Source organism: Antennarius striatus, chromosome 12 (assembly GCF_040054535.1).
Source record: "Antennarius striatus isolate MH-2024 chromosome 12, ASM4005453v1, whole genome shotgun sequence".
Classification (NCBI taxonomy): Eukaryota; Metazoa; Chordata; class Actinopteri; order Lophiiformes; family Antennariidae; genus Antennarius; species Antennarius striatus.
In genome coordinates, this window is record NC_090787.1 from 9,067,402 (window position 1) to 9,093,688 (window position 26,287).

A 26,287-nucleotide genomic window follows, 5' to 3' on the forward strand; every position below is an offset into this window, starting at 1 on the left:
ATAAATTATAATTAATTAGGACCTCAGCCTTTGGCGATAAAATACAGCTCTTTGGAAGAAGAGCAGAAGACTACTGTATATCATATTTCTATTTACGCACACACACACTCACACACATGCGCGCGTGCACACGCACACACAAATACATATACACTGTATGCCTTTGTGTGTTTATGTGGTGAGGTAGCAGTTGGAAAGGTGCTTAGAGTACTGTAGTCAACTTAATTAATGTTGCTTTGTCTAAACAAATCTGTGCTTGTCCTTTGGTCTGGGACAGCTCTTTTTTGGGTTAATATGAACGTCAGCCCACATGTAGTGATCAAGAAAGAAAACCGGTAGAACTGCCTTGTTTTGAAACAAGGCATGTCTTTTGTGTTTCATTATACAAAGGTTTCACATACCATCCTTGCCATCTCCCTGCCAAACCCTTCTCTTTTCTTGTCATGCATCCAGTCATGGAAAAAATTGCTTTTCTTTCTTTTTAAATTTTGAGTCATGTAAAAATTATGACATATTCATACATCATGTTAAGATGATATATTCAACAGGAATTTATATGCTTGTAAATTACATTAATAAAAACATGAAAATGATGACATTTTATTCAGTGCCTTTGTAGCAAGAACGGTATTTGTGAACACTGACAGGAAGGAAGTAGGAATTGCATAAATGTTTGACATAATAAAGTGTTTGGTCATTAAAGAAAAAAAACAAGTTGTTTGTCTTATGCTCAACTCTGACACTTAGTTGTGCGTAAATATAGCAGTTAAGACTAATATTCTTTATGGGCAAAATAAAACCTAATAAAACACATTAGTATGTTTTCACCTTTCTTTCAAACAATAATCAATATTGTATTTTCACAAACAGAAGTAAAGATTTTTTTAAAAATTGCATAGAGGTAGGTGAAAATAATGGCTTAATTTAGATTCATTCAGAATCTGTAGATTAATTGCAAGGGTCAGTAAAATGTCATTGCTAGGGAGTAAACAGGCTCTAATCATATAGTAAGGCTGTGGGTTTCAGTATTGAAACAGTCTGAATTCCATAATGTGCTCTCCTATAGCATACAAAGTAAAAAAATTGAAAGGTGCTTTCACTTCACCTGTTCCTTGGGGGCCGTGCTTTTGTTTTGCTGTGGGTTGGTTGACTCCAGAGTCTACGCCCTCCTCCACAGGAGCCTGCTAACACACAGGTGCAGCTGCTACGGTGGCAGGAGGCAAGGATTGGAGCAGTTACATTGCTTCTTTTTACACATTTGTCTCATGATTTCAAGACTGTTGCTCTGTTCGAGTTTTGACGGGATTTTTTTCTTTGTTTATTAATAATTCACTTCTGCAAAGAGCCTTCTGCTGGGGCCACACAGTGCCATGATCAGTAATAATTGGACCCACTGAAAACACAGAAGCATTCAGGTAGGAAAGTCGGTTCTTTTAATGCGACATAAGACAGCACCTGGAATAACTACTCAGAATGTCTTCAGCATATCTTGCTTCCTTCACATGGATGGAACTTTTCTATAACTACAATGAATACCAATAATAGTTTTGTATAAGAAACTCGTTAATTCATCTTTGACCACTGGATAACTACTCATTCTCATCAGGTTTGACAAAAGATAGATAACTTTATTATATTGTGTCTTTTCAGCCTCTGTTATTCATGGCATTCTTCCAGCAGCTCAAACTTCTTCTCTGGAAAAATTGGCTGACGGTCATCAGACAGCCTGTGAGTGGAAACTGGGGAGAGAGTGGGAGAGAGAGTGGGAGAGAGAGAGAGAGAGAGAGAGAGAGAGAGAGAGAGAGAGAGAGAGAGAGAGAGAGAGAGAGAGAGAGAGAGAGAGAGAGAGAGAGAGAGAGAGAGAGAGAGAGAGAGAGAGAGAGAGAGAGAGAGAGAGAGAGAGAGAGAGAGAGAAACTGAAAGACACACAGACAGACAAAAAAAGAGAGATAGAGACAAATACAGTGATTAGAGAGAACTTTAATGTTAATGTTTAGTAACATTGTTTTTTATAGATTTGGTCTGTGACTCTGGTCGCCTGGCCTGTGATCATTTTTGTGATCATCGCTGTGACACGCCACCAGTTCCCTCCAGTAATAAAAGAAGCATGTAAGTTTAAAACTGCACAGCACTTTATCTAGGTCCTTGATGGAATTCATGAGTAAACAAATTATCCTACTTTTCCAATAAGATGTCCTAATACCGGTTATACAAGAAATGAACCCCTATACAAATGAAGGTTTCCATAATGGATATACTTGATCTAGAATGTAAATTGCAACAGAGGTTATTTTCACTTTCCAGGTCATTAAATTAAATTAGCCAAGTGAAGCAATTATACATTAATGGTAAAAAGAAAGGCAACATCTCTGAATAATGGTACCAAAAGGAAACTGCAAAAGTTTGTTTTAACACAATAATTATTTTTCATGTTTTTTTTCTTTTTTTTAATGTTTTGCACCATAAAGAAAGGCAGGTAAACACTCAAGAACAAAATTTCACAATCAAGTAAACTGAGACCATTCATATGGGAGCCCATCCCTGCACTGTTGATGTAATGTTTGCAGTCCTTTATTTTTGGAATTTGATCACCTTACATTGTATCCTCCTTTCAAAGCCACACCTTGACATTAGAAAGAATCAGTTTAGTACAGCCAACAACCTTATTTCCCTTCTTTTCCCATGAGTGCCGTATGCATACTATTCCTCAGTCTGACTTCACTGAATCAGGTAGTATGGTGATGTGATTTACTTAGTGAACAGATTCCAAACTGATTTCAGATAGTCCCTTTAATCTTTTATGAGAATGACCAATACTGATTGTTCTCCTTGTTCCTGTTATTTTTAGGTATATGCCAACTTGTCATGGCTTGTAGGTCCATTTAAGACTTGTCTTTTTGTTGTGTTTGAACACTAAGTCTTTGTTTGAAATTTCACTATTTTCTCTCCAGTATTTTACTCTGTGTACACATCCTATGTGATTAGTTAGGTGGGTATGTTTGTTAACTTTAAGGTCACATATAACTCAACAGTGTATACGCTGAATGTTTTGCATGATCTTTGTCAGGTGTTTGTCAGGTGTTCTTTGCAGGGCCCTTATGTTCTTTTAGTGGAATGTTCTCTATCAGGTTAAGGAATAACTGGTATTAAAAACAGAAAAGTCAGCGCAGTCATAGTCGCTCGGTTATGACCTACCTTAACATAGATAAGTCTCAATCTGATATATTTAATGGAAACAACAGAAATTAATAAAAGGGTACACTAACGTTACAGGAACTGACAACAGACAACTCTGTGTCCTTGACATGTTTTGCATTAAAATGATACGTTAGGCTGGAGCTGCTTCGGTGGTATGAAAATTCTCTTTTACAAAAGGTACAAATCACTGCTTTTTTGTTGATAGTCCCGTCTTTGTTCTTTTTATAAATAAACTTTCCGCCCAAAGGTCCGAGTGGGCTTGCCTCGCTCTCCTGTGTCGCGTCCATCTCTGTTGTCAGTCACCCTGCTTTTGACTAGTGGCGCAGTAAGGAGGTGACCTCACTGCAGCCCACGAGTCCCTCAATGGGCCAAATTTAAATTGCTTGCGCATTGACTTGCCACTCACGATTAATTGAGTTAATATTTATAGCGCATTAATTTGCTGCGTAATGAATTAATCAAATTAACGCGTGAAACTGACAGCCCTAGTTTTAATCTATGAATACTTCAAGTAGTGCTGGTGGAATCTTTCATTTGTAAAATGTATTTAGATAAGTAGATGATCTGGATAAAATGTTTAGTCACAAATGTAGTTCTTTTGTCACGCTCATCACTGTATTGTCTTTGACATGGTACCTCCAGGTTACGTGAAACCACGAAACCTCCCCAGCACAGGAGTTCTCCCTTTCCTCCAAACGCTGATGTGCAACACAGACAGTACCTGTGAAGCCACTTCACAATTGGTGGAAAAAAGTGCTTCAACAAAAGCAAGGTACCCCTGCCATCACTACAGACTATTATTTATTATGTGGTCCACACCGCAGGAACACTACATGATATATTTATTTACTTATTGTTCTGCTGTATTTAAATTACACATTCCAAACATACATCAACTGGTTCTAAACACGTCAGTGCAGAAAAGAAAAAGAGATGACACAAACCCCAGCATATCAGCATTGCATGAGACAATAAGTATAACTGTGGAGATGTAACAACAATACAAAGCCTCCTGTGGGGACAGGGAGTCCCACTTGACTTGTCAAAGCAACCACAGTTTTACTAAGTCAAATCACTTCTTAGTTTCATACTGATAGGAAATGAATATTTTAACAGTATTTGATTTTGTTTTTTAAAGTACAGTTTTGCTTTATTATCTACATGTTTTCATGTGTTTCATTGAGGAGTCAATGACTGATTAATCATTCTGTCAACAATTACATAATTTGTAAGAAACACTCTCCCTTTGTCATTTGGAACTTGTCTTCAGTGTTAAATGACATACGTCAAAATTATTTACTCTCCTTTTGTAGCAAAAACTCGACATTTAAAATGAAGTAAAGACAATTGTCATTGAATAAATATCTTCGTCTAGCTGTCCACCCAGAACTGGAATCCACCACGTGTTTGTTGATTTATGATAGATAGTGATCCGGTTGACAGTAAATGTTAAACAAAAATCTACTCCTTTTGCGAGTTTGGGACACCATGTTTAACTACTTCAGTAAATTATCAGCACTCGCAGGTCACTGCTATGTTATTCTATCGGCAGATGATTACATTTGGTTATATTTTTTACCACGTTGAACCGGCATCAACCATAAATTACTATTTTGAATCAAATTTGACACACGACCATGTCACATAAATTCAGTCAGAAGGTTTATTGAAGACAGAATGAAATGTTTTCTACTGACTTTCTAATAAGACCTTGGCGTAAATGTGTGGAACAGACTGGCACTGCGCTACATTTCCACTTACACACATGGAAAACATTGTTTGTACCCTTTAGTTGATGAAAGAAAAAACCACAATGGTCACAGAAATCATTTAAATATAACGATAATAATACAGTGTGTCGATCCAATGCGTTATTCACCAGAAAGTTGGAAGCACAATATTAATTTTACCTTTAGCTTGTGAGATGATGTAAATAAAAATTCAATGAAAATGAACCAGTGGAAATCAGCCATTTCAATAGCACCCTTGGGGACGAATAAAGTTTTTTGAATTTGAATTGCTTTTGAACCATGGTTGAGCAGAATCATTCAAAAAAAATAAAATCATGAATCAGGCCTGGATCAAAATGATGGTACCCTTAACAAGGACAGGAAATAATGTGACCAGGACCAGTAAAGGCAGGTCCTCTAATGCATCACTGGTGTCTATAAACCTGTAATCAGTCAGTTTGCCTATTTATAGGGTTATAAGCAATCACTGTGCAGTTTGGTGACATGAACTTTACCAAACTAAACATGGACCAGAGATAGCGAAGAATGGCTTTGTCTCGGGAGATTAGAAAGAAACACAGAAAACCATGTTAAAGGTAAAGGCTATAACACAACCTCCAAGCAGCTTTATGTTCCTGAGAGAATGTCCAATGACTATCAAGGCATTCTGGAGAGAAATGTGCTGCCTGGAGTCAGAAAGCTTGTTCTTAGTCGAAGGTCATGGGTCTGTCAATAGGATAATGACCCAAAACATATATAAAAACACACAACAATGGTTTTGAGCAAAACACTGGACAATGAAGTGGCCTTTTATGAGCCCACATCTAAATCCAACTGAACATTTGTGGAAGAAATTAAAATATTCCATCTGAAGAAGGCGCCCTTCAAACCTGAGACGACTAGAGCAGTTTGTTCATGAGGATTGGGCCAAAATACCTGTTGAGACATGTGGAAGTCTCAGATACAGCAATCATTTGATTGCAAAGATTGCCTCAAAGGTTAGTGCAACAAAATTTTAAGTTAAAGATGCCATCCTGTCTGTCCAGGCAAGTTTCAATAGTGTGTTTTTTAAAATAATTCCGTTGAAACAATTCAAACAAAATGTGTGATTTTCATAGTTTAATTTTCAGTATTTTTTAATTTTGCATTTTGTGAGTTTCAAGTTATTTCAGTGACCATGTGGGTTTTTCTTCCAATAATAGACTGGGACCAACATTTTTGTCCATGCGTGTAGCTTTCATTTTTTTCATTTTTTAATCATTTTTGTTACATAATTGATAAAGCTTGATAATACAGAGATATATGATTGCACTGCATTGAGTACATAAGAATACAAATTTTTTTTTTTTAAAAAATGCGCATTATTGCAATGGATATGTTGATTGAATGAAAATGTATGTATGTATGTATGTCAAATATAAAGTTTAAGTATATTGTCTCATGTTATTCCTTTGATTCTGTGTGACAGGAACAGTCCTTTTCTACCAAACCTGAAAAATGTACCACTAAATTTTACCCAAAATGAGGATCCTGCAAAACTACTAGCCGTCTTGAACAACATGTTAGGTATGTTACTCTGATGCACATTTATCTAATGGCTAACAAACAAACAAACAAACAAACAAACAAGCAACAAAAAGAAAAAAGATGGTATTTGTCCTCTCATAAAAAATCAGTTAAAACAGAGAAAAAAAGTTTACCTACCTCCTGCAAAATAAAGAAATCAACCCTGGTTTTCAACAGAAAGAGTTGCAATCTCTTGAAGTCTGTTAAAAACTTGCAAATACATATCAAAACATGGAAAGTTATTTGTCAGTTTTGAACCATTTCATTCAAAAGTGTTTTTTTTAAATTTATTTTGAGTTTATTATGGTATTTGTTATTATAAGGTGCATATCATTTATCATAACAAATAGTTCTTTAACTAAATGCATTATTGTGTTAAAGGTACATCTGAGCAAGGAGGCTTTTACGTGAATGTCACCAATACCACGTCTGTAGGAGATAAGGTGGGTACATAATACAAGGAGAGAAACCGCATAGAATACATGTCACACTGTTAATATATTGTTTATCCTCTTATGCATGAGTCATTAAAAACAACAAATGATCTGTTATTCTTTGACAATTAAAAAAAACAAAACATAGACAACAGAATTTCAATGGTTCAGTATTTCAAATGTTTTTACGATTCAAAATAAAGGGTGGGTATGAGTTACCATTAGTATAATTATAAATGCTGTGATTCATTCACTGCATTTCCCAATCATTTCCATATGAACATAAATAACATGAGAACAATGATTAGTTACCATAGTAGATGAGGTGAGCTGTTGTCGTTGTGATTTGCAAGTCCATTAGAACGTCATGTAACACTGTATGTACATCACTGAGCTCTTGTGAATCTTATTCATGCAGGAGACCTTGAAAAAAAATCTGGGGTCAATGAAGGTTATAAAAAAGGTCATCTGCACTTTGCTTCACCCCATGATGAACAGAACCCTACCCAAACCACTTTCCTACGCTTTGCACTCTTTCTGCAAGTCGAACAGTACCCCGTTTGAAGCGTCACTTGGCACACTCAACATGGTTTGTGTGTTAATTTATTTGCTTGAATACACAGTGCATGGATTGTTGTGTTTTTGTTGTTGTTTTGTGTTGTTGTTTCTTTTATTACGAAATTGCCTCCCATTGTTAGATACTGGCAAAGCTGATGGAGACAAATCCAGAGGAGATGGCAAAGCTGGCAGGGGCAGCATTGTTGGTGTTTGATCGACTACAAAATGAGACTTCACTGTGGGAAACCTTGCTAGCTTTTCCCCGGGTCTTCTCCTCTGGCTCAATTTATGAAGCGCTGGCCAGTACAGACGTCCTACTCACCAACATCTACAAGTAATATGCTTTTAGTGATAGATCAATTCAAACTCAAATCTATTCATCTGTTTGCTCAGGGTGGAATGTTGAGTCTGTACTTTATTGTGTATACCTGATAGAAAAGTGTTTTGAAATAATGCATTTGTTGTGGCTACTGAGCTGGCTCTCAGTGAGGCTCAAACTTGCTGACGTACACGGTTTTCCCTTTGTGTTTTCGAGGTCTGTAAGAGTCATCAAAAAACATTTTCCTGAAGCTGGTGAATCATTTTCAGGAGTGAGTTCACTGATTGATTTAAGTCTTCCCCTGATCCGCTACGCTCAATCTTGGCCTGGCAAAGGTAATTTGTGCTGTTTATCCTCAAATAATTTAAGTTTGAAGGTGTTTTGAGTTGAATACTTTAGATTTTTGTTTTTTTATGAAATGTATGATAAACTAACTACATGTTTGTTGATATACTTACATTGCATTATAATTTCTAAAAATTCTGGGTCAGTTCCATGTCAGAACAGAGAAATGTTTTATTACTATTGTCTTTTTTTGTGTATTTGTTATGCTCAAATGTGGTCTTATTCTTAGGTGTGAAAATTTCCCTTGGAGATGTTTTAATTGAGGATGATGGTGTAAACTTTGATACCCTAAAGAATTTCCAGTTATCTCTGGACTTGGTATGTGTTAACCAAATTCAGAAAAACAAGGCTCTTTCTGATAATAATTGTTCCATAAGAGACTTTTGTATTTTTTCTCTAGGCCATTGTCCTTGTGTTGGACAAGCAAACTGCATATGACTGCTTGTGCAGTGTCTACAAGAAATCAACAGCGTTTAACTCTACTGACCAACTATGTGCAGAAGGAGTTTTGAGGCATGCTTTGGAAAGGGTTTCCCCAAGCCAGCTGATCAAACAGGTAAATGGGAAGAGTATGAATGGGTGTCGTCAGCATGACACACTTATCGGAAGGTTTTAACACAAGAAGAAGAAAAAAGAAGAAGACATAATGATACAATCATTAACAAAACCAAGTCTCATGCACACTAAAGTGTCTCAGTAAGATGCTTAATTTTTTTCTCTCTATTGTTTCTGCCCTTTTCCTCTTCACCATCTCACTCTCATTCTCCCTAATGCTTGACTGTGATATTCTGTCTTCACCCTTGATTCTAATTCTCAAGTGCCAACTTCACAAATAATTAGATGCAGAGCACACCAAATAATTGGTCTACAGCTGCAAGAAAGCTGATGGCCATAGCAACAAGCAACTGCAACTCCCAGGTCACACCTGGAGAAGAGAAACCGCAAAGAGATCCAATTAGCAGATCCCATTGTGTCAGATGTGTTTTGTTGAGATAATAATCAGATCATATTATCTAACAGTTTTATCACAATCAGATACACTTTAATTAGCAATTACCTGACATATAGCAATGATGCATGTGTCATATTTGTCCAACAACCAGCACTATGATGCATGTAACAACCTCTCATGTACTGACTTATCTGAATTCAGCTTCAGCAACAGTTTCTGTTAAATTTTGTAAAATTGTGTTTGAATTGTATATTTTTATGTTGATTATTTATTTCTCTTATTTCTGTTATGAAGACAAGGTGACACCACAGAGAGAGACAATAAAAGAAAATTGGAAATATCTGAAAGTTCTCTTTCTTTGCAGATTTAGAGAAAAATATAGATTTAAAGACATATTTATAATTTGATTCTCATCTCCCTTTCAAATATTTCATCTCCAGATTTTCACGGCATGGAGTCAGCAGGTTGCTGCTGCTGATATTTCCTTTGCTAAATCACAACTGCAAAGCATGATGGGATATGGCGGACATGACGTCAGTAACATGGGAAGGAGGGCCCGGCGTAGCGTAGGTGCACAAGATCAATACATTGATCTGTAAGTACACAATCGAAGAATTATCCTGAGGCATAATTGAACTATTTTTAATTTAATGTAATTTTTACCCCATGTATTTCACTTTACGTTACAAATAACAAACCACTTTGAGTTTCTTTCCTATATCTGTCTTTTTTTGCCCTCTGCTTTATACTCCTCTGAAATAACCCAAAACTGGATGTTACAAGCATTTCATACACTCTCACTGTAACATGAACAAGTTGTTATTGATGTTTATCTTTATCTTTTGGAAGGGTTTTGGATGTTGGTCATGTGGTGATGGAGATCGTAAAAGGTGGGCCTTATGAAGAATTATTTGGCAGTTATATCCTCGGCTTTGGCTTTGAGTACATGAAGACAGCTGCACAAGCCCTTGATTTTGTTGAGAGTAAGTACGCATAACGCATAACATCCTGCTCATTGTCAGGTCTCTCATGCGGAATGGAATCATGTGATATTTTTAATACTATTAAACATGGCCTTTCACATAATGGTGTACATTTTTACCTGTTAAGAGGAAATCATTTAGATTTGTTTTTTTTCCAGTGCCATAGTGACTATTTTTCCTGATTTACATGTTTTGTATGACCTAGAAAGTCATGAAAGTCCACACCCTTTCTCAGGAGAGTTGAAAATACAGAAGCAAAGTAGAACAAGAGGAGTTAAGAAGTTACCATGCATGAAATAGATACACACACATAATCACACACTCAAACAAAAGGATAAAAAAAAACCTTTATCATGCAAAACCCTTGAAATGAAGGTTAGGTGGCTTACTCAACAAAAGTGTGTTTTTAAAAAAAAAAGTGGTTTCAACATGTACTGTTTTCACTGAACGGGAATTATCTTTATTAAATACATGTTTTATGCACTCTCCAGCATTTTTAGGGAATGCCTTGAACGATATTGGAAATCTACGACAAACATATCTAATGTTGATGACAAATCAGTCTGTGGCAGAAATGTGGATTTCCCGTGTTTTCGACAGTGCATTTGAAGCAATTCTGAAGGTACAGTGTGGTAAAATGTGTCGAAGCTTTTGGCTTTGTCCCTCAAATGTTGTATGTTTTTTTGAAATGCTTGCTCTTATCTCTAATTAAATCTTCATTCATCACTTATTATATGAAATATCAAAAACCAACCAACCAACCAACCAACCAACCAACCAATCAATCAATCAATCAATCAATCAATCAATCAATCAATCAATCAATCAATCAATCAATCAATCAATCAATCAATCAATCAATCAATCAATCAATAAAGATCATTCAAAGATTTGGGGTCCATACACACTAGACACTGGATTAAACCTGACCAATAAAATGAAGGGTTTGTGAGATATGCCATGGGCAGACAGAAAGACTCAGATTTGTATGATTTTTACATTTTACTCGTACCTAATGGTCAGACGTCCAACAGCTGAAGGTCATAAAATTCCTTGACCTCAGGTGATGTTTTGAGGTTTTTGAAAATAGAATGAACAGACATTAAAGGCAGCATGCTTTTTGTTTCCTCCAGAGCATTGTGTCTGAGAATTCAACCTGTGGGGATATCTTGAGCTCCTTCGAATGGCTTCTAAACACAAGCAGCACAGACATTAAACTTTGGAACACACTGATTTGCCAGAACAGATCTGCACTTTCTATAATCCAGATGAACATTCTGCAATTCTTTACAGAGGTATGTTGTTGTACTCCATTAAATGGTCTCAGTGTATTTTATTTGTTGCCTACAATTTATTTATCTTATGACTATGTTAATGATTTGTGTTGAGTTTTTTGGGGGGAATAAACTTCACAATATAAGCTTTGAATTGTTTTATGTTGTAAAGATTTGAAGAATTTACTACTTTGGTCCAAATGAAAGTCAGCATCAAAATATGTTTATATATCTATAATAGGTTTATCAGTATCATCAAGTACATACTATACTTGAAACCTGTTAATATATCATGTTTCCACAGCCTTTACCTACTCCTGAGGGCAATATAACACTTTCCATCTTTGTTGCTGAATTGCATAAGTTATACAATAAAACTCTTCGGTTTGGAGCATTTTTGGAAAGAGTGACAGCAAAGCTGCATGCGATGAACTGGATTTCAGACAGAACTCATGACATTCCTGAAACTCTTCAAAAAAGGTTTTATTCAAATGCTGATTTTTTTTCTGCTAAACTCCATACACCATGTTTGTTCATACACTGTGTATGTTTGTACATACACAAAAATAGATTTTACCTCCAAGCACAAGACTTTTCCCATGTTACCAGTATTATGCTTCTACACCAACTAGAACCAGATAAATGTTAAATGTTGCTCAAGTGTTTATGTGATGTATTGATGGTGTTAGTGTGACATGTGGGTTTCTAGGTTGGTGTGGCTGGAACAGTGTGAATTGGTGTTGAAAATCTAGCGAACATGACTGAGACCCCTTGTGTGCTAATTATCAATACATGTTCACATGTGTGGCAACTCCCCACATAAAGTAAAATGCGTTATCCGCTGCCGATGCCCAAAATTAAAATCTATGTCCACAACATAATTCTGCTCCAGTTTAACATTTTTATTAATATTTTTTATTTATTAAACACAACATCAACCAAGATTTTTTTGGGATAGGCTCCAGCAACCTCGCTATCAGCAAGACAGATATGCGGGTGTAGACAACATGATCACAAAGAAATTGGATGGATGGATGGATGGATGTTTTTTTTTTTTTTTACGTCGGGTGCAATGTCTCGTTATTTGCGGTCACTTACATTTTAGTCTCAATAGTGTTTTGGTTTGTTTTGCTTGCAGTTTTTTCACAAGTTTGGTAAACTTTGGAGAAATGCTTGAGAAAACTCAACTGTGGCCTATGTTGGAGAATTACTTCCACATGGCCTTCTGGATTTTGAACTACAGGGCTGGTGTTACAACTCAACCACCAAACTGTGAGTTCTCTTCTCTTCTCTTCTCTTCTCTTCTCTTCTCTTCTCTTCTCTTCTCTTCTCTTCTCTTCTCTTCTCTTCTCTTCTCTTCTCTTCTCTTCTCTTCTCTTCTCTTCTCTTATCCAAACCTAGACTAAATAAAGATTGTAAGGTAAACATGACATCTAAGTACAAATGTTGTCCCCTGTAGGTACCCTCATATCAGTGGAAAACATCCTCTGCAATACTGGTTTCAAATGGCCACAGTTTGTCCATGAAATGGTTCAGGCCTTAATGTCACCAAACCAAGATGTTTTGTCAAAGTAAGTTAAAAACTATGTTTGTTTGAATGAATAATTCCTTAAGTGTGTGTGTGTGTGTGTGTGTGTGTGTGTGTGTGTGTGTGTGTGTGTGTGTGTGTGTGTGTGTGTGTGTATGTGTGAGCGCGCCTGTGTGTGTGTGTGTGTATGTATGTGTGGGAGAGAGAGAGAATGTATTTGATGCTTTGCCATTAGCTTTCACCTATCTGAACCAATTTGAACTTGCTGAAAGAAGAACAATAACACAGCTTTCAGTGAAATTCAATGAGCTCAAGTTAATTACAGTACATTGACTTGACATGCTAGAACAAGCAGCATCTTTGCATAAATGTGGAACTTAAGTGTACAGACTGATGGATTAAAATAACAGAAGAACTTGTTCTTAGTATTTGACATACTAATGCCATTTCTAAAAGCCCTGTTCTTTGTCAATATTCTCTTTTGTCTTTAGTTGCCTCAAAGGATCTGTGACTCTCTTGCAGCATCTGTATGGTGACCTCTATAGATTGCGTGTGCAACTTGGTGATGATATACAATCTGCCTATCTGACAAACCTGGTTCTTACCCTGGACAGCTTCATCCACAACATTTCCAAATTTACTGACCAACAAATCACCAATTCTAACATCATGGCTCCCCTCGTTGGTCGTCTATTTCATGTCACGGGTCTGTCACCACTACTGCCTTTCATCTTCAGTAACCATCCCCTCAATTTCTCCACATTGCTAGATGTTGCCTCTACGATTGGTAGACTCAACCAGCAGGTTTTGACTTTTAATGTGACAGACCCATCAATGGCTGAACTAGAACTTTTGACAAGGCAGTTGTGCTCTCTTGAGAACCTTACACTATCAGTCTCCCACATTGTAGGACACACTCTACTTACTTATTCTTTATATTTCAAATCTGATGAGGTGGGAAGGCTCAAAAAAGGCCTTCAGCCTTTCAAAAACCAGACCTCAGCACCTTATGTAGAGGCCATCATCAATGCCATGGAGCAGCTGGAAACAGTGATAGACTCTTCAAATGGTAACCCGACTCAAATAATTCTTGCGTACATACAACAACTTCAAGGATTTGTGAAGTCTCTGAGTGGACTACGAAAAATACAACACGTCATTTTACCCAATGGTGAACTGAGTGTAGTACAGGTCACTGATCTCAGTATGATGTCAAATAATATTCTTGACCTCCTCTCACCTGAAAGCCTTCGAATGCTGACTCAGGTTGGGCCAGATGTTGCTCAGAACATCGTCATACAAAGGTTTGTGGCGTTGTTACCACCCAAGGTCCAACAAAAAGTGCAAAAGTTTCTTCAGGATGTTGAAGCTCTGCAGTTACAAGTAGCTCAATGTGGAGCAGGCGACAACTGTTTGGCTGGCGTCTCAGAAATATTTGTAATTATAGATCAGATATTAGATGTAGTGCTTTCGGTCAATGGCACCATCCAAATAGCTGTAAACAACACTTTTTTGGAAGGGCGTGGACATGAGGAAATTGCATCCTTGTTCTTCTCACTCCTCTTATCCTCAGATGATTCTAACTCTGTTGAAACATTCAGACGCACTCTTAATTTCATCAGATATATCATATCTAAACCAAACATTACTGTGTCTGATGTCCAGAATGCTCTGAGACAGTCAAATCTAACCATTGCAGAACTGAACAACATTGCTATGCTAGCTGGAAATTCTAACATTACTGCCCTCCTGGTGAACGTAATAGAGATAATTAATGCTAGGCAGTGTTTTGAGCCAAGACCTGACCCAAGTCTGTGTGTTTTGGAATTGATAAAGGGGGTAAGCGGTTTCTTGATGAATGTACCCGCTCTCCGTAACGAGACAGCCATCATTTCCTTTGTTGCACAAGTTTTCAGAAATGTCATCTTTAACGCTTTCCAACTTAACTTGCCATTGAACAGCACCTTGGCGAATGTCACAATGAGCCTCCAGCAGAGCCACTTGATGACTCCTGAGATTAAGAAAGAATTACAAGTGCTGGTAAATCTGATAAAACTAGTCATTGGTTCACTACAAGTCAACAACACTTTTAACACCACTATGATAAACCCCACAGAGGCTCAGATGGTATATTTGAAATTAATAGACTGGTACTTGAGAAGGGTGATAAATATCACCAGCAATAGCACTTTCTCAGAGCTGCTCGAACCCTTTTTCCTTGTGACACAAATGCAAGTGTCATTACAGCTGGCACAGACAAATTTCTCTCTATTTGTGAGTAACCAGATCGAGTTTCTGATGAATAACCTACAGTACCCATTAGACAGTGCAGGGCTTAGGAAAATTGGCCTGAGTGCAGTTGAGATTTCACGGCAGCTATCTGAATTAATATTTTTCAACTTAAGGTCTCAGAATAACATTCCAGGTTTTATGCCAATATTAAACGCAACTGTTCTGACTGCTGTTGAGTTTCAAGTAAAGCTGTACCTCAATGCCACAGAGATGTGGATGAAACAACTCAGCATTCCATCGGTCCTTCTCCAATGGGGAAATGCCTCCATAAATATCTCCAGTATTTTGACCGACACACAGCATCTACTGGGGACAATTGTGCCTTTTCTCCGTGATGATGAGCTCGCTAACCTCTACATCATTGGTAATGTCACTGAGTCCCTGAGGAAAGCCTTGATGACGGCAGAACAACAAGGAGGTCTACAGAGTGACCAATTTATAGTTGCCATTGTTGAAGCTGTCCAGGTCTCAACGCAGGCTCTGATAGAATCCACGGCACCCACGCAGCTCCCTTTACAGCAGGATATCATGGACATTGTGCATTACTCACTTAAACTCATTCTCCAACCAACTATGAATTTTGCCTCATCACGCAACATCACCATCATCATCCTTCAGAGAGCTGAGAGAGTCATCCAAATGATAGCACCTAAAATGGTTGCCAAATACCTGCTTCCTGTATTCAAAGTTGCAACGTCATATTTTGAAACCATCTCAAGAGCCAATGGACAAGATTGGTTGAATCAGTTGTGAGTCCACTCTTTTCTTTTACTTCAGTAGAGTAGATGACTACATGACCATTGTATGTTATGCTGTAGAAACTGCCTAGAAATAACTTTGAAGTCAGTATGTGGTACACTACCATGGCTAAATATTCAGAGTGAATATTTTATTAATATTTTAAAATGACCTCAAAGATCTATAGAAGGGGTTGACCTAAGATACCATTGCTGAGTCAAATCCATGCATTTAATATGATGATAAATATGGTGATAGATTACATATATAGTATTCTTGTAGTGCTTTTGAGGAGGCCTATTCAGTTGTGTAATAGTGAAGTCTTATGTTTCTTTAGAATTTTTTATCAGCTGAATACAATCCAGAACCTCCTGCCTCCAAACACCACAGCTCAGACCTACTTTTCGATCGCCGCCAGAATCACTCAATTCATCCTTGATCAAGGCAAGTAGGCTTCACATTAATTTTTGTTGAACTCGTCGATTGAAGACCACGTTGTGTACTGTATTTTAAGTAGCCACATCAAATTACTTGAGTGAGTTGGATCAACATCTCACAATATCTTAGGGATCTCTCGATGTGTCACTCTGTTTCAAATACAAAATTGTGGTTGTATGATGTTTGAATGCATAACAGTGAAACTGGATTATCCAATTCACATTTCTTGTGATTTTAGGCAACATGACTATCTGGGGAAGTTTTGGAAATGAAACACTGGACAAATTGTCCTTAATCTCCTCCCAGGTAAAGCATACCACACTTTGATCTGCATGTATGACAAGTTCAAAATTTTGTTCATTTTACATTCATACAATAACATTTAGTTTGACTTCAATGAAGAAACCTCCAGTACGTGTACATTAAACATGAATTCAAAGTAAAATAAATCATCGTTTCTGTTGCCACTAGGAATATTGGACAGTGATCCACTCCAAATTACACCTGTGGTCATATAGTCTAGTTGTCTGTGTATTTTATTTCTGAATATCTAATCATCACAGATGTAGAACAACAATAAAATAAAATAAAATAAAATAAAATAAAATAAAATAAAATAAAATAAAATAAAATAAAATAAAATAAATAAAATAAAATAAAATTAAATTAAATTAAATTAAATTAGAATTTCATGAAATCTGCAAAAGCTTACATTTTTGTCCCTGTGTCTCTTGGACAGCTGATACTGGGGCACGCAGACCAAGGCACCTGGGAGAAGTATGTTTAATTAGCAGTTGTAATGAAAACAAGCCAATAAATTTGTTTAATGTCTGCTAAAAAGTGTATTATTATGGTAGTGCAAAAGTTGCTGTTGCCATCAACCAAATGCCATTTGTTTTATCACAGACTTCGGGAGTTGCTTAGACCCCTGCTGTCATCTTTCCGAGGAACAGAGCTCTGGGACGGCATCCAATCTGCTGTTACATTGTTTGAAAAAATCATTAAAATTATGGGGAAAATAAAGCAAGAAGAGAATGGTGAGGGCACCACTGAACTTCTATTGTTTTAAAAAAAGTGTACTTTAAGAATCATCGCTGCTACAAAGCAAGAAGGAACAACAGTCAAAAGCTAAAGAAAGAACTCTACAATTTTCAGTGAACCCCAGATGTCTAAAATCACATGACTGATGTTATGATTTTTCTGTCAAAGAACACCATTAAATTATTATCATTATTATTTTTTATATTTATTTATTTTTTGCAAAGCTTTAAATTTGCTCAAACATTGACTTTTCTTCTTTCCAGCGTTTATTCAAAACCTTCAAGTGCCAGTGGTGACCCTGATGAGAGAAATCGCTTGGTCTGTAAACAGCAGTCATTTCAACGTATCTGACATCACAAAAAGAATGCAGCTAGGCGTCAAGAACACTGTGCATGCAGTTAGACAGGTTAGACACAGTGTTTTCCGTCTGATGTCATTCATTGACTGTATCATTGTTTCTTCATAGTCACTTGTCACTTTGTTATGGATATGTTTGCATGCACGTGTGACGCTAAGCTGTAAAGTGGAACACTTTTTCATTACTTTTTAATCTTCTTCTTCCCCTTTCAGCTTTTCCCTTCAGGGGTCGCCACAGTGAATCAATTGCCTCCATCTAACCCTGTCTTCTGCATCCTTTTCTCTCACACCAACTACCTTCATGTCCTCTTTCACTACATCCATAAACCTCCTCTTTGGTCTTCCTCTAGGCCTCCTGCCTGGCAGTTCAAAACTCAGCATCCTTCTCACAATATATTCACTATCTCTCCTCTGGACATGTCCAAACTATCTCAGTCTGGCCTCTCTGACTTTATCCCCAAAATCTCTAACATTTGCTGTCCCTCTGATGTATGCATTTCTGATCCTATCCATCCTGGTCACTCAATGCATTATTCAAAATAAGCATGACAAGTTCTCTATATCTATAATCTTTTGTTTTTGAAGGAATGTGTCACTGATCCATTTCTTTTGTGTGTTTGTCATGTGCCTGTTCCACCTGCCTGCATTGGTATTTGTATCTTTGTTGAGCCATCAGCACTTGCTGTTGACCCACACCATTCTCACACCAGGTCACAAAGGCTTGGTATTATGAAGAGGGGCCTGTCAGTTGGATGGTGGCGGGTATTCATTTCTTAAATTTGTCATGCCCCATCCAAAGGAATGTAGCATGAATAATAGGGGCTTTACCAAGTCTTGATTTTTACTTCCTTCTTTCCTTTACTGCCAAAGTACAGCCTGAACTGTAGTACACTCAAGTGTTTCCAGTATTTTTCCACACCTAGTAAACATGATGACAAGGTATTTTGAACACTTGTCAGTGCAAGTATATGTATTAATAAATAATGTGTTTATATCACTAATCATCATTTGAAGAAAAATAATACCTAGAATAAACATTTTACCTTCAACAATGTCAGTAAATATACTTTACTGTCATATTGCTGACTGACTGCAGGTACTTATTAGATTGTCTGTGATTGTGCCGCTACTTGGTAAATTGGTAACTTTAGTATGCGTTATATAAAGGTGGAGTTTTATATGAAGACAATCCACTTTCTTGCTGACAGTAGAGAAAAGAAACTGGGGAAATGTCTAGCCTGATTCTATCTAAAGGTAAACATCTGACTATCAGAAACTGAGAAATTAAGAAGTATTTCATTTTTAGCTCGTCCAGAGGCTAAAGTGTAAAAACAATATTTTAAAATGAACTTAATCTGCTGTAAAACCAGATCTAAACTGCTGGGAGTAACATGGTCGAATTTCATTTAATTTTCACTTCCAAGAAAATTTTAAAGCTATTTGTGCATTTTAATACAACGCTATAAAGCTATTGATGTCACAATCCATATATAAAATATGTTATCATATTTAATTCATAATAAATATGCAGTCATATACTATCAGCAGACCACAATCAAATACTATATTAGACTAATCTTTGCCTCTTGTATGTCTCTTAGTGCCAATTTTGTAGCAGTCAATCAAACATATCTGGTTTAGCGAACACTTAATCCATAACTCCCTGTTATTAAACATTAGACATACATTCAGTACAATATGGCATATGTGGGTGTGTCCCTGATATTTCAGCCTGTGGGCAACTATGATGCCTTTGTGAGCTTTACTGTTCTTTCTTTGCTTTGCTGTCATCTGTCTTCTGACCACTTTGTTTGGATAAAAGAACTTGTTTTCTCTCAACAGTGCTTGTGAAACACAATAACACACATACTTGTCTTTTCTTCACGTTCACCCTCAGGCTAATGGAACACTGAATTGTACAGATGTTCTCATTATATGGGAGCCAGTAAGACAGGCAGCGGGACTAAATGCCAGTGCCATGTCTATGTGGTGCAGCATCCATGTGCAACCTCTTTTGGAAGCCTACCGTGAGAGCATAAGGGGCTATTCCCACCTGAACATCAGTGTGAGTAGAAACAATAAAAAAAAAAAAAAAAGAAGACTCTGAATTTGATTCTGAAACTACACCGTGATCTTAGAATATGTGTGAACATGTTTGACCACATGATGGCAGTGTTTACATGCATAGCCTGATGCTCACGAACAGTCTACCTCTTTTCTGTGGTGTGTACAGCAAACACATGGGGGACCAATGACCGTGAATGCCACTGTTGCCAGGGTTGTCAACATTGTGCAGACTGTCTACCAAATCACAATTAGCAGTGTACTTGTGACACAGCAGCTTGTCATGAACTTCTCAAATGAGGTCAATGTGTTGACAGGCTGGCCTCTGAGTCCTGAGGCACAGCTGCACTTTTCCAACATGATCTGGCACATCATGCTTCAAAACAGGTAACTGTTTACAAATGCAAATATTTTATTATTAGAATGAGACTCTATCATAAATTTGTCATTTTCATGGATTTATACAGATTATTGATGACATATTGCCTCAATTTAACATTATAGACTGAAACCGCAGTACTGTATGAATAAAGCCTTGAAAGGTTGCTTGAGAATAAATGTGACACAGCATACTTTTGGGTCTGAATTTTACTTTTCACCAGCAGCACCAAAGATAGTCCAAAACGACCCGACCTCCCTGGAATCTGAAATTAAGGATAGGGCAACAGTGTAGCGCAGTTAAATAAATATGTGGCAAGGCCACTCATAACATGGAACCCACTGAAAGTTACTATCTGATCATATTTAACTTTTTGTTGGGACAGTTTTATACGTACACGACACATAACTTAAATTTTGCAACTCAGACCAGTTTAATTTACATACACAGTAGTCACATGTGGATTTGGAACAATTTTTTGGATTCAGCCTTGCCTGTAAACAGGCTGTGCTGCTCAGATAGTGGCTCTACCAGAATCCACTTGGTTGAGATCATTTCTCTTTAGACTCCTGCTTCAGCAATTGGCCGGCCATTGGGGTAAAGATTACATTTTAGATACTGCAGGAAATCGCTGAGGTCCAAAGACATGTATTTTTTCAAATTTAATTAAAAATTAAATTAAAATTAGATTAAATACATGAGTCATCGATTACTGATGACGGTGGGGGAACAATGCTTAAATCAATGCAGAGTTTATATCAAAATCAAGAAATACTACATCTGATGAACAGGATTAGAATTCTACAGAATTATTTTTTTAAGATAGCAAACAGAAAACATGTTTTCCCTGCACGTCTTCCAATGATCTTTTTTTTTTTTTAAATAATTTATGATATTTCCTCATAATGAACATAGCATGATATTCATTTAATTCCCCCCTCTCACAGCTTGACTTCCTTCAAACTCCTCACGGATAATCTGCATGACTTGCCGCCAACCCTCCGGGCTTACATTAATGCTGTGACGAAAGCCCTGGAACACATCCTGAACAACTCTGACTATATGCAAGACCCCAACTCTTCTATGGATGTATTCAAAGAGGCCATAGAGATCTTCCTAGCTCATTCCTTCCCTTCATCTTCTGGATTCAACGAACATTTTATCCCTGGAATAGTGAGAGTTGTTGTCCAAGAGTTGATAAAGATGGAGATATTTGGTGATGCACCAATGGTTTATAAAGCATTGGAGAATTTTTTGGCCTCAAACAGCACAAGCTTGTTTTTGGAGAGGTTTGATAAGTTGTGTGCTTTTTTGACCTACACTAATGCAACGGGGTTTAACCTACTGACTCAGCTTCTACCCAGACTATACAACACCCTCAAACCTCCCTTGTCCATTTTGGTCCAGATGTTTGCGGACATTCCAGGGTTTTTTGAGGTGTTTGAGGACTTAACTGAAAACATTGGGGGACTGCTGACACAGTTATCAAGCACAGGTGTTCTTCTGGCCCCAATGGAGACCTATGGATTAAACATGCATCATTACGAAAAACCACACAATAAGTCAGTGATGGGCCGATACAGACGCGAGTCACTGCAGTTTTCACCAAGAGAAACTATGGATGACTTCCTAGACCTCTCTTACCTTGACTATCAAGCCATGAGCACAGCCCTTTCTTACTCCCCTAAAACAGAAGAAATTTTGGAGACCGCCCACATGTTCTTTGCCAATCCTGACCTGAATGTTGTGGTGAGGGGCGTTGCACATGATTTGCAGTGGAGCTTGAATGCCTTTCATGAAAACACACTTGATGCAGCCCTGGGGGTGGCCTCATTCATAACGCTCCCTCATAAAACTCTGATGTGAGTCTTTTTTTTTTTGTTTTTGCAAGAAAAAATATTGCTATGGAGTATTTTTAAACTTCAGATATAAATTTTAAACTAAAAAATCTTTGGTCATTGTATTATTATTTTATTTTATTTTTTGCATTCAATCTATGTGTTGTCTTGACTGCAATTTCATAAATTGGCCTCCAATAATCTTCCGCAGATCATCAGTTCAACTCTTGGCAGATTTTGTGAACAATATACCTGATGAATTTCCATTCTCCTCGGAGCTAAAGAATATCACCAGCGCACTTGCCAGTGAATCTGAAGGTAACTTAAGAGTTTGGATCTACCTCCTGTCTGAGCACTTACAAGCTAATTGGACTCAGGGCAACCTCATAATGAGGAATTAACTACATTTAACTCATTGGTTACTTGGGGAAATTCCAAATGAATCCTGTTATCATTTTAGTTTTTTCCAATTAAATTTCATAATTAGTCAAATTGGTACTGTACTGTACACTACACACTCTCCAGTCTATATCTAGTGTGTAGATAGCTGTTGTGATAGTATGTATGTCAGCTTTATGCCAGTAATTCTTTACTTTTGTCTAATTTTTATTGCAATTGCAGGACAAAAAAAAAACTTTTTTTATGCTGTTGTATACATGATTAGTGCATGGCATAATTCACTCTGGCAATGAGAAAAAAAAGACCTTGCATCACCTCAACTTGAGCTCTCAAAGAGTCCCAGGCCATATGGCCCCTCTCCAGTTAAAACCACTCAGCACCTTTTTAAATCTCATTAGCAAAGTAGAATTCAATCATTTATCCCGTCCACCCTTACTAAACACCTCCCCATCCTCCCACACAAGTGGACATCTATGACCTCCTTTTAATTGGCATCTGTGCTTATGTGCTTATGTTTTTAGTGCATGAAAATTCTTTTATAAGCAGCAGCTTCACTTCAGTGAAGCCCCACATGTATTCTTGACACACACACATATGCAGACACAGAAATACACGCCCAGAGTGAACTGTAATTGCGAAAGCCCTTAGGTCTTGAGCATCTTGAGATTAAAATTCACCATTGTCCACTTTTGGCCCAATTAAATATTCTGACATCGCTTCTTGTTGCCTGAGGTGCTGCCTTTCTTAGGGCTTGTCAGATGTGTTTTAATGCACGGCAGCAGCTAGTAGTGCTGGCCCCTCTGGCCCCATCAGTCCCACACAGGCTTTCTCTTTAAGGACATCATTTGCTGCTCACCGCCCGATGACGCTACCCAGTAATAGTGCGAGTCGTAATGAGGCCCAATGGGATGTCATGTTAGTCTGTCACCTCACAGACCTTATTGCCTTCTTCTTTTCTACCCATCCCATCTTCCTGTCTATTACCCTCATTTTCCCTGCTCCTGCACTCCTTTCCTCCCTTCACAGAAAACCTGATCTTAATAGATCACACCATCCAAACAGCTTTTGGGCTCCTCCATATCAAACTGACAGATGACCAATTCAAAGAAAATCTTGAACTCCTGACATCACAGGTCTCTGCACACTCATGCATTCTTCATATGCCCATCTTGCATAATTGGAAACACTTCATTAAGTGTTTAGATAAGCATATTTAAATGGAGGTAACATTTATATATCATGACACAAATGCTGTTAGTGCACAGCTCCAATCACAGCTGTATGGCAGACAGTGTGTGCTCTTTGATTATTGTGCCTGCAGTGTTATTAATATGACCCTGTGTTGAATAAAGAAGTTGACCCAGTGCCTTTTAAGTACTCTGTCAGCCACAGATGCACAGTGTAGTTGTAACAAAAGCATGAAAAGAAAAGAAAAGAAAACCAAAACCTGCTGATAAAAGTTTGGTTACATTTTTGAGTACACTGGGTTTTCATAGAATGACAAAGTCCATGATGTGTTTTTTGATTAAACACCACTGGCTGTTATTTGTACAAAAGAAAGTATTGAAATAACTGCAAATCATAAGTCATAAGCACACTCTGAAAAGCCTGCAAGCCATTGCTCAAAATGAAACACGGAATAATTCGTAATGTAACTTTTTCAAAAATTCTATCTTGATCAAAATTGTTGATTGTAGTTTTTCTTTTTCAAAATAGTTAATGGAAATACCCTTGTATCATGTTTGATGGTACAGTATGGCTGACAAAACATCTTTGTTTGATTCTGTGGTTTAGTCAGACACTCATTTTGATGTTTACATTATTCATTCATCATAGGTGTGTGCATTGGAGAAATTGCAGTCTGTGCATGTGACTTTGAAGATCTTACAAATAGAGCCTGGCGAACTGTGTCGGACTTATCTAACAAGCCTGGAGATCTTGACTGATACTCTGAATATGAGCAGTATTAGTCTGACGGAGGCTGTCTTCCAGGCTATCTTCGGAAACCCAAATTCTTACAATGTCCCATCAAACTGGTACAGTATTTTCTTCATCCTTCTGTAAAGTTTTTTTTTTCATCTTTGGACAAAGAATCCTTATCATTTCATCATCATAATCTCACATATCCCTTTTGTACAATATGCTAATTAATTTCTCAAAGCATTTGTTGACATTGAAGTGCACTACACAAAATCAGCCTGTAGAGTTTACAGCATTTTATTTCCTTATTTCATTAAAGAACGGGAATAGGGATGAGCGAGTACACCACTATCTGTTCAAACATGTAAATTATCTGTGTCCGTATCTATACTCGGAATGGGCGGGGCTCAATGTTTTTGATCACAAAAGTAAGTGTAAGTGTATGAATGAATACTAACCAAACAGCCTCACACTTGAGATTCAATGCTTTTGAACACAATATTAAAGGAACTATTTACAGAACAAGTTTTTTATATTCATTAATGCAGATTAGAACATGATGCGCATTAATGAATACAACGCATGCAATAGGACATGATGAACTACAAAGTATGCATGAACAAGAATTGATATACTCAACACAACTTTCTATTTTTTTATATTTTCTTTTTAATTTTTATGATCAGTTTTTTTTTAAATTATTTATTTTAACCAACTAATGTTCTTGCCATTTTTTAAACAATGTTGATTAAGGTGTGTGTGTGTGTGTGTGTGTGTGTGTGTGTGTGTGTGTGTGTGTGTGTGTGTGTGTGTGTGTGTGTGTGTGTGTCTGTTTGTGCATGTGTATGTGATTGAGTGACTGTGTGAGAGGGAGAGATAGAAAGGGAGAGTGATAAAGAGAGCAAGTGGATGTGTGAGTGCATACCCGCACTATGTAACAGTTATAATATCTATACAGTATATAAATTATGGATTTGAACTGAAGTGAGAAAGTGTCAAACTAAGAGCAAGCGGGTAAAATTAAAAAAAAAAAAAAAAAAAAAGATTGGAGTGGAGGCAGCGACATGAGCAGTTTTCGGCTGTCTTACGTGCAACAAAACAAAACAAGAAACAAGTTCACCAAGTAACCTTAAAGAGACTGAAATAGAGCCAAGCTGAATAAACCTAAGAAGATCAATGTGAGCTACAGCGAAGCCCTGCACAGAGACATCAGTCAATGTCTGTTTGTGTGTGAGAGTGGGCCAGCAACAGCTCTGGCTGCGGTGATGTCTGATGTGTGTTTACATGAAGGGACGGGCGCTGTGTGTGTGTGCCAATCACAGAATGTGAAGACAGTCAGTTCTGAGGACTTTCCTTCAGTTATGCCAGCTGAGGTAGGCTCCAGCTCCCCGTGACCCACACCAGCGGATGAAGCAGTCAGGAAAATGAACGAATGAATGAATAAACGAGCATGAGTATTGGCGAGTTTTACTCGTATCGTGCTCACACTCGTCAAAAATGCGTTATCCCTACCGAGTACTCATCTGAAACTAGTACCTGGCTCAACCCTAGATGGGAAATTCTATTTTTATGAAAATATATTGTCTTTTACTGATGTATTTGTGCATTTATCGATCTGTGTAATTACAGGACCTCCACATTGACTAAAGATATGGGCTTAACTATCGAAAGCCTGGTGTCTCTCAAAGTGAACATCACCTCCCCAGGTGAGACCTTCTCCATATTGTCGGATTTTATTAACAACAATTTAATTTGGGTTTCTGAATTCAAGAAAAGGATATGGAATAAATAACAATGGCAGTAGACATGGTATGCCTTCAGTTTAACAGCAAATGAATAAAACCATAGTAATGAAACAAAAGGTTTGAAGTTTCCCTTCTATGAGTTTCCCTTCTATTCCCTTCAAAATCTATGACATTGTCACAGAGTTTTCA

The 26,287-nt window shown here is 37.4% G+C and overlaps 2 protein-coding genes across 2 annotated transcripts in view; both read left to right on the forward strand.

Moving 5' to 3' along the window:
• The first annotated feature begins 1,293 nt into the window (after positions 1 to 1,293).
• LOC137604553 (uncharacterized) lies at positions 1,294 to 14,464 on the forward strand. Its single transcript, XM_068328377.1, has 20 exons — positions 1,294 to 1,415; positions 1,651 to 1,728; positions 2,016 to 2,109; positions 3,841 to 3,970; positions 6,397 to 6,494; positions 6,876 to 6,937; positions 7,347 to 7,517; positions 7,627 to 7,820; positions 8,022 to 8,140; positions 8,380 to 8,468; positions 8,551 to 8,706; positions 9,543 to 9,697; positions 9,952 to 10,085; positions 10,577 to 10,707; positions 11,219 to 11,380; positions 11,664 to 11,839; positions 12,498 to 12,631; positions 12,819 to 12,930; positions 13,379 to 14,191; positions 14,461 to 14,464. Exons 2-20 carry the CDS (start codon positions 1,663 to 1,665, stop codon positions 14,462 to 14,464), a joined length of 3,000 nt encoding a protein of 999 aa, XP_068184478.1. The 5' UTR covers positions 1,294 to 1,415; positions 1,651 to 1,662.
• Positions 14,465 to 14,509: 45 nt separating this feature from the next.
• The window catches only part of abca12 (ATP-binding cassette, sub-family A (ABC1), member 12), a 53,577-nt gene continuing 41,799 nt past the window's right edge, over positions 14,510 to 26,287 (forward strand). The window contains exons 1-13 of the mRNA XM_068329335.1: positions 14,510 to 15,928; positions 16,255 to 16,361; positions 16,594 to 16,661; positions 17,095 to 17,132; positions 17,262 to 17,392; positions 17,660 to 17,802; positions 19,651 to 19,818; positions 19,987 to 20,204; positions 21,144 to 22,058; positions 22,246 to 22,352; positions 23,460 to 23,566; positions 24,270 to 24,469; positions 25,983 to 26,059. Of these exons, the coding sequence (XP_068185436.1) occupies positions 14,604 to 15,928; positions 16,255 to 16,361; positions 16,594 to 16,661; positions 17,095 to 17,132; positions 17,262 to 17,392; positions 17,660 to 17,802; positions 19,651 to 19,818; positions 19,987 to 20,204; positions 21,144 to 22,058; positions 22,246 to 22,352; positions 23,460 to 23,566; positions 24,270 to 24,469; positions 25,983 to 26,059 (3,604 nt within the window). The 5' untranslated portion in view covers positions 14,510 to 14,603. The remainder of the gene's footprint in view (positions 15,929 to 16,254; positions 16,362 to 16,593; positions 16,662 to 17,094; positions 17,133 to 17,261; positions 17,393 to 17,659; positions 17,803 to 19,650; positions 19,819 to 19,986; positions 20,205 to 21,143; positions 22,059 to 22,245; positions 22,353 to 23,459; positions 23,567 to 24,269; positions 24,470 to 25,982; positions 26,060 to 26,287) is intronic.